Source organism: Coregonus lavaretus (genome assembly GCF_964263955.1).
Source record: "Coregonus lavaretus genome assembly, contig: HAP1_SCAFFOLD_4447, whole genome shotgun sequence".
In the NCBI taxonomy this organism is placed as follows: domain Eukaryota; kingdom Metazoa; phylum Chordata; class Actinopteri; order Salmoniformes; family Salmonidae; genus Coregonus; species Coregonus lavaretus.
Genome location: NW_028163903.1, coordinates 12,520 through 24,812, shown reverse-complemented (window position 1 = coordinate 24,812; position 12,293 = coordinate 12,520). Strand labels below are relative to the sequence as shown.

Sequence of the window (12,293 nt, the reverse complement as noted above, 5' to 3'; positions counted from 1 at the left end):
TGTTTCATCAGATCATTAATCCTGCAATACAGGGCAATATAGGGAAGAAATTAATTAATTGATATTATAACCATGCTCACCTTCCCGCACTGCCGACACTTCCCATCCTGGCGCCTCCTGTGGACCCAATGGTGCCGCACTACGGTTGGCTGGAAAACCAACGTTCATAAACACATTAATCAACTCACTCACAATTGCCCGATTTAAAATACTGTGGTTTTCCTATTTTTATTACATGTAGACAATGGTGAGTGAGATCAAGGAAAGCTTGTGTTGAGTTTATTAGTTTCTCATTAGCAATATCAGAGGTTTGGACAGACACAGTGAACATTATTGTGTATAGGACAATAATAAACCCAGTTCTGTGGTAATAATGACTAAGTGTGGTATGCTAACAGAACAGGGCTTTGGGCAGCTGAGTGGAAATGGAAGAAAACTAAACTTCTGAAGGACCTATCATCCTTCCACTCCCTCCTCTCTACCTTCTCTTCCTTTGTATCCACTGCTAAAGCCGCTTTCTATCACTCTAAATGTCAAGCTTCCACCTCCAACCCTGGGAAACTCTCCTCCACTATCTCTTCCCTCCTTAATCCCCCACCTCTCTACTCCCTCTCTGCGGATGACTTTGCCAACCACTTTGAAAAAAAGGTTGACGACATCCGCTCCTCTTTCATTCAACCTACTGAGTCCACTGGTCCCACATACACAACCACTATACACCTTGATCTCTTTCTCCCCGCTCTCTCCAGATGAAATCCTGCGACTAGTGAGGTCCGGCAGCCCGACAACATCCCCTCCTCCCTTCTCCAGACCATTTTTGGAGACATTTCTCCCTTCCCTCATCAACTCATCCCTGACCACTGGCTGTGTCCCCTCTGACTTCAAGACGACCTCCTCAAGAAACCAACATTCGACCCCTGACGTAAAAAACTACAGACCAATATCCTTTCTTTTTTTTCTTTCCAAAACACTTGGGCATGCTGTCTCTGACCAATTCTCTCATTATCTCTCTCAGAACAATCTTCTTGACCCTAACCAGTCAGGCTTCAAGGCGGCTCACTCAGCTGAGACCGCTTTCCTCTGTGTCACAGAGGCTCTCCACTCTGCCAAAGCTGACTCTCTCTCCTCTGTTCTCATCCTCTTAGATCTATCCACGGCATTCGACACCGTGAACCATCAGATCCTCCTCTCCACCCTCTCAGGGTTGGGCGTCTCAAGCTCCGCACACTCCTGGATTGCATCCTACCTGGCAGGTCACTCCTACCAAGTGGCGTGAAGAGGATCTGTGTCTGCACCACGTGATCTCACTACTGGTGTCCCCCAGGGCTCGGTTCTAGGCCCTCTATTCTTTTCTCTTTACACCAAGTCACTCAGCTCCGTCATATCCTCACATGGTCTCTCCTATCATTGCTATGTGGATGACACTCAACTTCTCTTCTCCTTCCCCCATTCTGACACCAAGGTGGTGACACGAATCTCTGTGTGCCTGGCAGACATCTCAGCTTGGATGTCGGCCCACCACCTCAAGCTCAACCTCGACAAAACGGATCTGCTCTTCCTCCCGGGGAAGGCCTGTCCACTCCAAGACCTCTCCATCACGGTTGACAACTCCACTATCCCCTTCCCAGAGTGCAAAGAACCTTGGCGTGACCCTGGACAACACCCTGTCATTCTCTGCAAACATCAAAGCAGTGACTCGCTCCTGCAGGTTTATGCTCTACAACATCCGTAGAGTACGACCTTTCCTCAAACAGGAAGCAGCGCAGGTCCTAATCCAGGCACTTATCATCTCCCATCTAGACTACTGCAACTCTCTGTTGGTTGGGCTCCCCGCTTTGCCATCAAACCCCTGCAACCAGCCCGCCTTGTGTTCAACCTTCCTAAGTTCTGTCACACTGCTCCTCCTCACACTCTACTTTCACGGCGCCTCCGACACCCCCTCCTCCCCCCAAAAAACACCCAAAAAAAGTCCCACCAGCACTGACTTTGCTGATAAATACTTTGTTGAGGGAAAATGTACTTGATACGATTGTGATATGTCATTGTCTCTAACAGCTATCTTAAGATGAATGCACTAATTGTAAGTCGCTCTGGATAAGAGCGTCTGCTAAATGACTAAAATGTAAAAATGCAAATGTCATGATGAGGGAATCTAAACTAGGACATCCAAAGCTAGGCCTTGGGGGTCTTTATAATCATTAAACTAGTCAGGCATTACTCTCCTACTGCCCCCATAACTGTGGCTTTGGGTTGGGGTGATCTGGGGAGTTAGGGTGGGATGGTACCTGGGACTGGCTCAGGAAAGGGGTGGCCATGCAGTTAGCCATCCGCCTGAGGCACTTTAGAGCACCTTGTCTTTGGAGGACTGGCTAAGGTCAAAGGTCAAGAGAGAAGGTCAAAGGGCAAAAGGGAAGCAGGGACAGGAGGAGAGGGAGGGGTTACAGAGAAGACAGACACATAGAATGACAAGACAAAGGCAAAGGAGGATGAAAAAGTGGTGAAAATAAAGTATGAGTATGATGATCATCTTGATCAAATGGAAATGAACGTTTATTGGAACTTACCTCTCGTATATTCCTAGACCCCGATTCCCTGAATGACGGTTTACACCTAAAGTTTATCTACGGGGTAGAGCAAAGAAATTGCTTCAAACATTGATTTATTTTGTTTTTCTTTGTCGTTGTTTCCAATATGTTGTTAGAGAAACCCCTGCACCAAAATAGAATGCTGAATCAGTAATCCAAAAGGGCCAATAGGAGAGGTTTAAGGTTAAACTGAACATGCTGAAGTTCTTGTTCACCTACTTACTGAAAAGGGAAACCTGTGGTGCAATATGTGTTACTATGTGACACAACCAGCTCTTCACCTTTACCTCCACCATAACAGCACCATAACAGCATCAGATAAAGTATAAACAATAGATATGAACAAACCCTCAGATTAGCAGAGTTAATGGGTACAAGTTAAAGACATTTTGGAAAAGGGAGATTCAAATAAATTCAGCAACTAAAAATCTCTAGGAAAGAGCGACCGACTCTATTCGACTTTGATTATCCAGAGAATTACCCAATCAGAGTGCAGCATTGGAGGGTCAGGTCAATGGGTCAGGTAGCGTAGTGAGATAGGGTTAGAGAAGGAGTATGATCTAACACTAGTTATATCCCATAGCAGCCTGAGAGAGGTCTGAGTGTCTCACTCTAAAGGTGGGGTCTTCGATAAGCAGGCTGTCTTCATGGGGCATAGCCTCGGTGTCGAATAACTGGAGAGGAGCAGGATGGGTTAGGTTGGCATGGCTACCATTTAAATCTCATCTTAACTGATGTGATGGAAACATTTTGTCTCCTTGAGAGACAACATCTGAAAAGGCTGATATTACGGTATTTTCAGGATTCAACATTTGCAACTCATTTTGTCTTGGTATACATGCTCTCAACTAATTTCCACAGCTTTGGTGATAATACATAATTTAACATCTATCTGCTACCAGGTGAAAGCATAGTTCACTGGAAGAAAAGTTTGTGAAGCATTTGTTGGGAAAATGGCTTGAAACATACCTTTTCTAGCTGCTCTATGCAGATTGTGTGAACCACTATCTTGCAGGCTGCACACTTTTTCCGGGCTACAGATTTCTGCTGTGGTGACGAGATGAGTGAGAGAATATTATTTAATGACCCTTATCGTAGTAATACATGAAAACTTCCTGAATTAAATGACTTTCTTTTAACTTGATAATTCATGGTACAACCATAAACTTAAATAGACCGCTCTAGTGCCCCAAAGCCTGTTTTAGCATGAGCAGTGCAATTGAAAACTTTCACCATTTTGAAGAAGTCAACTTGGCGAGACTTCCTATGGGTTACGGAATAATTAATTCCATCAAGGTCCTCAGGAGGGATCAGCCAATGTAGTTAAGGGTGGAAATGTACTGCAGGTGGCAGTAAATTACCTACCTTGGTTTTATACCTGTGCAGACAACACACTCCAGGTGGCAGTATCCACCCTTAACTACTTTAAAATGAAGAAAGCCCTCAATGGAGCTGTCCATGTTGTCACAGAAGCCATATGGCACAGATGCAAAGAAGGGCCCTCCATCTACCTCTATGGGTGCAACACCCTCAAGATGGCAGCACTACTTCTGAGGTGAAGTGTGTTATGGTTCTGTGGACACCAGAGGGAGCCTCTACACAAGGGCTGCCAAACTCATTCCACGGAGGGCTGAGTGTTTTTGGTTTTTCCTTTCAATTAAGACCTAGAGAACCAGGTGAGGGGAGTTCCTTACTAATTAGTGACCTTAATTCATCAATCAAGTACAAGGGTGGAGCGAAAACACGCAGACACTCGACCAATCGTGGAATGAGTTTGACACGTGCTCTACACAAGGGTTTCCCAAACACCCAGGGTGTAGGTTTTGGTTTTTGCCCTAGCACTACACAGCTGATTCAAATAACCAACTCATCATCAAGCTTTGATTATTTGAATCAGCTGTGTAGTGCTAGGGCAAAACCCAAAACGTGCAGCAAGGGGGGGGTACCAGGACCGACTTTGGGAAACCCTACTCTACACAAACATTGGTTGGACACGGCTCTCCAACTCTGTTCCTGAGAGCTACCCTCCTGTAGGTTTTCGCTCCAACCCCAGATGTAACTTCTGATTAATCTAATCAACCTGCTAATTATTAAAATCAGATGTGAAAGAGTAGGGTTGGAGTGAAAACCTACAGGACGGTATCTCTCCAGGAACAGGGTTGGAGAGCCCTGCTCTAAGCGCTTGTATCTAGCATGTACAGTATATAGCACAGGTGTCAAACTCGTTCCACGGTTGGTCGAGTGTCTGCAGGTTTTCAATCCTCTCTTGTACTTGATTGATGAATTAAGGTCACTAATTAGTAAGGAACTCCCCTCACCTGGTTGTCTAGGTCTTAATTGAACGGAAAAACCAGAAACTAGCAGACACTATGGAATGAGTTTGACACCCCCTGGTATAGAGCGTTACATAAAAAAATACAAAAATGTCACACTGTGGATATCAACTAAATCTCATACAAATAATGCAATCAAAAAATACATCTGCATCATCTGGAGGAAAAAATACAAAAGATTGGGCTCGTTTTACAGGTTCTCTTCCTAGTTGCCCACTTTTTATAATCCCATCAGTTTTCCAAAACAATGAAGAGACAGTGTTTATGTTCATAACATGGCACCATTTCTCATACTGTTATGTTTACAGTTGCAGAGCGCTATTGAGCTATACAATCTGCATTCTCTAGAACTGTACTGAATGGTACCGGGTGGTATAAATCTGGACAGTATCATCCATTTACAGATGAAAAACAATGTGACAAGGAGTTAATACTCCCCCTCTTTTTGTTTAGGGATTCACTACAAATACATCTCCTCTAATGAGTTAATTCCTCCCTTCCTCTGGGCTCATTCCTGTCACAGCATCTGTGGCTTTGTAATGTCAGGCAGGGCCAGGGGTAGCTGCACACAAACACACTCACCAGTGTCTTGGCGAAGCAGTGCTGCTCTCCGACGTAACAGAAGTCCCCAGAGACATTGGTCTCAAACCAGATGTGCTCCCCATACACGGCGTTCTCCTGGAGGAAGAGGCGGAGTCTATTAAACACACCCCTTTTTTTACCCTCACAAATAGGAATCTCAGCTCGCTCATAGAATCCACTACCAAACAGTATAGTACCTCTGGGTAAACAAAGTACACTACTCTGAAACTCATTAGGGGCATGTAGTCCATTACGGGGTAAAAATCAATAAGCTGGGCCAGAGGCTGCACTTACGGTCCAGTCACAGCTGCTCCGGATCTCCCTGTCTGGGTCAAACTTGGCCAGGGCTGAGGCACTGGGCTGGGCAGACAGGTGCTGTAGACCCGATTTAGCGATGGCCTTCCTGAAATGACACAGACACAATACCTTTGAATGATTGCAATAACATCATTGAGATGACCCTCCCAGTGGGATACTGCATCACAACACCCGTAAACTGAAGTGCCTAACGGTAAACCCACTCTTCACTGATGAAAAAAGGTAGGCCATGATCAAAGAGAGAGGTTTAGCACACATGAGGAATAATGAATGGTACATCTGACGTCATACAATGGTACATCTGACGTCATCCTTCCCTTCCGGTAGGACCTTGTTGAGCTGATGTGCAGCCAGGTACAGAAGAGGTCTAGGTGGGTATTTGACAGGTTTGTGTGACTGAGACCCTGCATGAAAGGTGCTGTAGGAGTCACTCAACAAAAATCCTAGCTTACATGTCAGCAACACAAAAGGTCAGCAGAGTTTGGTTTGCAGTTACATACTGCAGCAGGCTTAGACACAAACACTTGCTTCAGACCAGGAAGTGTTGGTATGGTTGGACGGGCAGGAATGGCCAGTGACTTTGGCACGCATTTCCCCCTTCTATTGTCCGGATAAAACAAATAGTGTGGTCTAAAATATGCGCTGTGTATACAGACATTTCTGTGTGTATTCTGCCATAGAAGCCCTCCCCCCACCTCCCTAATACACACACTAACAAGCTCACAAAAGCATTGCCTGTGACCCAGGTAAAGGTAGGGGGGGTGTACATACGAGAGGAACCCACTCCAAGTCTCCAGGCGGGGGTCGTAGTAGGTGCCCTGCAGCGGGCTGAGGGACTCCCTGCGGCCCCTGGGTTTCCAGCAGGCGGAACAGTTCCTATACAGGGAAGGGGAGAAGTGGCGGGCCACTATAGAGCTCCTGCGTCTGGGTGGGGGGACTAGCCTGCCTGGCCAGGCACTGTTGGAGATGGTGGAGGGCCTCCGTAACTGGCTGGAGCGCCGGTAGCGCCCGTGCACACCGTAGGCCGCCCTGCTACGGTGCACCGCCTCCGCTGGCAGCAGGTGGGAGGAGTTACGGCGCAGGCAGCGCGGGGCGCGGATCAGGGGCCGGGGCTGGATGCTCTCCATCGTCAAGGCTGCCATACTATGAACCTGATTCCAGTCCTGCCATGGACACGTCCTCTCTCCCTCTGGATATGATGATGATGATGATGACGATGTCTCAGTCCCCTCTCGTTCACTCCCGCTGCCCTCCGACCTGGTGCTACAGTCTCTCTGACTGCAGCTGTCCCCCTCTGACTCGGAGCAGCTCTCAGTGCCCTCTCCTGACGCCCCCTCTCCGCCCTGCGCCCCCCTCTGCTGCTCCTCACTCATCTGGACCAGGCTGGCCAGCAGCATGGAGGGCCCCAGCAGGTGGGTGTCGATGGTGCGGAGCTTGGCGGCTTGCCGGCGGCGGACAGAGAAGCGAGGGTTGACACAGGCCACGGTGGTGCTGGAGCGACGCCTGTTGTAGTATCTGGTCCTCACTAGCTGGCCGCCTCCATGACAACAGTGCCCCCCGGTAACCTGGGGTAACCCCTGCACCTCGCTGGAGCGCCTGCGTTGCTTGTGAGCAGCGCAGGCCAAGCCCACACTGGAGCGTCTACGTCCCACATAACCAGACGGCAGGCCAACACTGGAGCGTCTTCGTTGGGCTTGAGCCGTCTGTGACAGGCCTACACTGGACCTTCTGCGTCCGACAGGACCTGTGAATGGCAGTCCCACACTAGAGCGTCTACGTTGGACCAGGCCAGCAGAGGGCAGTCCTACACTGGAGCGCCGGCGAGCCTTGCTTGTGGGCACTGCCACGCCAGGCCGTCTGTGTTGGCATTGCTCTGCCCCTTTCAGTCTAAAGTGCCGGCGGAAAAAGTTGTCCATGACAGCCCACAGCTTGTGGGTCCCTTTTTCACTGTCCCTCTGCAGTGGCTGTTGGTACAAACATCAGTCTGTCAGCAAAACCTTCAATACTGTACACAAGCCACTATCAAACTCTCATCAATAGGGATGCAGTACTGTTCTTTTTACCCCCGCGTGGAAAAGTTGAAATGTCTGAACTCATACACTGCTGCCAGAGAAGTTAAAGCACACGAGACTAATCTGGGCCTCGATGCTCAAAGAGAAACCTCAATTGGCTGACTAGTGATACTGTCAGTAACTGAATCTGCTTACAAAGGGACATTAGTCAACGCATCTAGAGCGATAACAGTTCCATTGTCCAGTACAAGCAACGTGCCCAGCTGCCCCGATTCAATAACTCACCACCTGTAACACTATACCTCGGTAGTGTTCTGTCTGGTGAAAGTAGAGCAGAGTCCAGGTCACCTATCACACGATAGCCGTTGTGACGCCACTACAGCACAAAGCCAGAGGATATATTTAGCAACTGCCTTTAATATTCTGTTCAATCACCTCATCAGATACGCCACATGACAGAACCAAAGAATGCGTCATTATCTAGTGACCCCAACAAGGCATTTCCCTCTGCCAACAATGAAAGGGAAAGGTGGATATCAACTTCATAAAGGAAATCATTGTTCTGATCATCTTTCCACTGATATCACAATCTGAACCATTGTCTACACAGTTGAGATGTAGAGAAGTAGGCCAAGGCTCAGGCAACCTCCGGAGGATCCAAAGCTGCTGTTTTACTGATCTCAGACCATCATAATCACACAGAGCCTCCTTCTCTGATTACATACAGACTGATACAGATACTCTTCACAGGAAGTGACATGTGTAGGTAGCAGAGGGGCTCAGCAGCATTAGCCTGTCAATGCTTTGATTCAAGCTGAAGACAAGCACCAACATCAAGGACCAACGTCTTCTCACATCCTGTGCCAGGCAGCTAATGCTAACAACAAATTAAGAAGATAGGTGTAGTATTTATGACAGATAGATCCTAGGCCCCTGTCAATGAAGTGTTGAGGATGAACCATTCAGTGAGTCACATGTATAGTGCATGGAAATGCTTATTTTCCTTTGAACTACTATACATGTCACAGATATTCTCGCTTCTCTCTACCTCTCTTGTGATTAAGGCTGGTTGTGGAGGAGAGATGTTGAAAAAAAGAAACACCCTCTTCATTTCAATCTGAATGGATTCCTAGAACCTGCCAAAGGATCCTTTGATCCTTCTCATCTCTTATTCTATTCATTAGAATAAGTAATAATAAAATGGACAAGAGAGTGGGTGGGGTGAGGAGGGATGTGGATGGGAGAGCAGCACAGCCAAGGCTGGGGATAAATGGACAAAGCGGAGTGGATATTGTTTCCGCCACACAAGCCTCATTAGTCCATCTGTAACGCAGCTTGAAGAGAGACATGAGAGAAGACCTAGTGAGAAAAATGATCACCTTCAGTCTCAGGTGATTCAAACATTTGCTTTAACCGCAGGGATTCATCCACAGGTCTTACAGCTACAGTATGTAAAGCGGACATACAAAATGTTTTATACGGTAAATGATTGGTAACTCATAGTAGGGTTTTTACACATACATCTATATGCAGAGAGACACTGTATTTGTTAATTATGAAATGGACTAAATCTCTCTATTGTATGGAGAGATTTAGTTCACCATGAGTGAACAGGATCGAGGCCTATTAGCTTGATGTCCTCTGACTGTGTACTGTCGCTGTCAGATTCATATATTTAAAAGGTCCAATGCAGCCATTTTTATCTCAATATCAAATCATTTCTGGGTAACAATTAAGCACCTTAATGTGATTGTTTTCAATTAAAATGTCAAAAATAAACATTAATAGCTTCTTAGCACATAGCAATTTCTCAAGCAAGAATTCTGCTAGGACTGTCTGGGAGTGTTCTGAGTGGGTATGGGAAAATTGAAAACGAGCTATTGGCAGAGAGATTTGGAACTCACTTTCTTATTGGTCTATTAACTAATTGAATGCCTGCTGCTGTCACCAGGCAGGCCAAAACATCCCACCAAAACATCTCAGGCTGTCTTTTCAAACAGCTCTTGCACTAAAAGGGCATTATCATAATTTTCACAGTATTATTCCAACCTCATAGTGTGGAAATACTGTACACATAAAACACAGGAAAACGACGTTTTTGACTGCACTGGGTCTTTAAACAAATATGATGGAAGTACATACTGAAAAATATTTCGGCCATCAGGCACACGAGGACAAGAGGGGCGCTCAGGGTTTCTGGCTCTAATATGAACCATCTCTTCAGTGTGTATTCCCAGCTTGGGTTTCCCACCCCCACGCCCACCCCTTGAGCATTCTGGGAGAAAGGGTCAAAGGTCATCTGGCTGAGGCCTCAAGCGTATGTGGCTGCATTCATATACAGTAGCGTTTAAATCATAGATCAGGGAAAATGCGACAGTCTTTCAAAACAGAACCACAGACACTGTCTTTGCCACGTTTTGACTTCCCAGCTATCTATGATAAATGTCATCACACTCCTGTACAGTTCTTGAATGGTTTTATCTGGAAACAGTGACATATTTATTATTATACCTAGGTAGTCACAATATATACCAATACCATAATACTGTATGGTAACCAACAGATACATTTAGCAAACCCCTGAGGTGACTATGATTAAACTTCTAGCTCAGTGTCACTGCATCAACTCTATGGCTAAGATACGCTCTAAATACAACACAAGGTCTCAAGTCCTTTAGATTGATCATTTCCTTTCCCACCCTGCTCTGCATACTAACTCTATGACGAGTTAAATACTGACTGTTTGATTGACAGATAGATAACAAGGTTACGGAAATAGATTGGTTACCATAGAAATAAGCTCAACGCATTCATGTTAGCCTTTCTATTCCTACATCCTCTCAAATATGTGCATTTAGCATTATGTACGTGCGTCACAGTGAGTGCATGCTGTGCAATACCTCAAAAGATTTATCGTTGAGAACTGCTTAAAAGCATTTGGTTTTCTATGGCACAATATTGTCACGATGACGAGTCCAAATCAATTTGAAATACAATGCATCCGAAAATAAACATACACAATACCATACACACACGTAACATAAATACACATAGGTCTACACACTCCCCACGCACACATTCCTATCTGTATTATGCACTCCATCCCTGGTAGATGAATTAGTCACAGGCTCTTCCCATGGCCTGATATGGATCGGGCTTAACAGAGCGTAGACTGACCCAGTATCAGCTGTTACGAAACCCCTACAGTACCTCCACTCCCTCTAATACCTAGCAAGTCAAATGGAGGAATGCAGCAAGAGATTCGAGTTACTGTGAATAACACAGGACTGTATTTGACTGGGACAGGTGGTATAACAACTGAGGTCTGGTGGGCTTTGTATCATTGAAGTATACATACTGTACTGTACTGGAGTCAATGTTTGAAGCTGTTATAAGGCAAACACCATACTGTATCGTGCAGGCAAAAGCTGGATGGGTTCATTGTCATCACGGTTGACAACTCTGTTGTGTCCTCCTCCCAGAGTGCAAAGAACCTTGGCGTGACCTTGGACAACACCCTGTCGTTCTCCGCTAACATCAAAGCGGTGACCCGATCCTGTAGGTTCATGCTCTACAACATTCGCAGAGTACGACCCTACCTTACACAGGTCCTAATCCAGGCACTTGTCATCTCCCGTCTGGATTACTGCAACTCGCTGTTGGCTGGGCTCCCTGCCTGTGCCATTAAACCCCTACAACTCATCCAGAATGCTGCAGCCCGTCTGGTGTTCAACCTTCCCAAGTTATCTCACGTCACCCCGCTCCTCCGTACACTCCACTGGCTTCCAGTTGAAGCTCGCATCTGCTACAAGACCATGGTGCTTGCCTACGGAGCTGTGAGGGGAACGGCACCTCCTTACCTTCAGGCTCTGATCAGTCCCTACACCCAAACGAGGGCATTGCGTTCTTCCACCTCTGGCCTGCTGGTCCCCCTACCTCTGCGGAAGCACAGTTCCCGCTCAGCCCAGTCAAAACTGTTCAATGCTCTGGCACCCCAATGGTGGAACAAGCTCCCCCACGACGCCAGGACAGCGGAGTCACTGACCACCTTCCAGAGACACTTGAAACCCTACCTCTTTAAGGAATACCTGGGATAGTATAAAAGTTATCCTTCCACCCCCACAAAAAATGTTTTGTGAAAAAAATACATAAAATAAAAAGATATGTAAAAACCATATACTCAAAAAAGTAAAAATTATAAAATTGTAAAGCGGTTGTCCCACTGGTTATCATAAGTTGAATGCACCAATTTGTAAGTCGCTCTGGATAAGAGCGTCTGCTAAATGACGTAAATGTAGTTGTATATACAAACCAACATTAAACCACAGAGCATTACCACACAAATGTGCATCCTTGTTGATATGCGTACTTGTGCTGTGGCTCTTACAATGGCTTTTTGTACGGAGCTTTGAATAGAATGCAAAAGTGACAGGGATATTTACATATATATTTACATTTTATAT

General features: G+C 46.1%; 1 protein-coding gene across 1 annotated transcript in view; it reads right to left on the bottom strand.

Annotated features, from left to right (window-relative positions):
* Positions 1 to 11,487, bottom strand: part of LOC311117678 (diacylglycerol kinase zeta-like) — a gene marked incomplete at its 3' end in the record, with an annotated part of 35,302 nt that extends 23,815 nt beyond the window's left edge. Inside the window, exons 1-7 of the mRNA XM_084192609.1 lie at positions 6,590 to 11,487; positions 5,795 to 5,903; positions 5,501 to 5,596; positions 3,555 to 3,632; positions 3,197 to 3,259; positions 2,565 to 2,621; positions 81 to 149 (exon numbers count right to left, since the gene is read on the bottom strand). Coding sequence (XP_084048735.1) covers positions 81 to 149; positions 2,565 to 2,621; positions 3,197 to 3,259; positions 3,555 to 3,632; positions 5,501 to 5,596; positions 5,795 to 5,903; positions 6,590 to 7,734 — 1,617 coding nt within the window. The 5' untranslated portion in view covers positions 7,735 to 11,487. The remainder of the gene's footprint in view (positions 1 to 80; positions 150 to 2,564; positions 2,622 to 3,196; positions 3,260 to 3,554; positions 3,633 to 5,500; positions 5,597 to 5,794; positions 5,904 to 6,589) is intronic.
* Between the last annotated feature and the right edge of the window lie 806 nt (positions 11,488 to 12,293).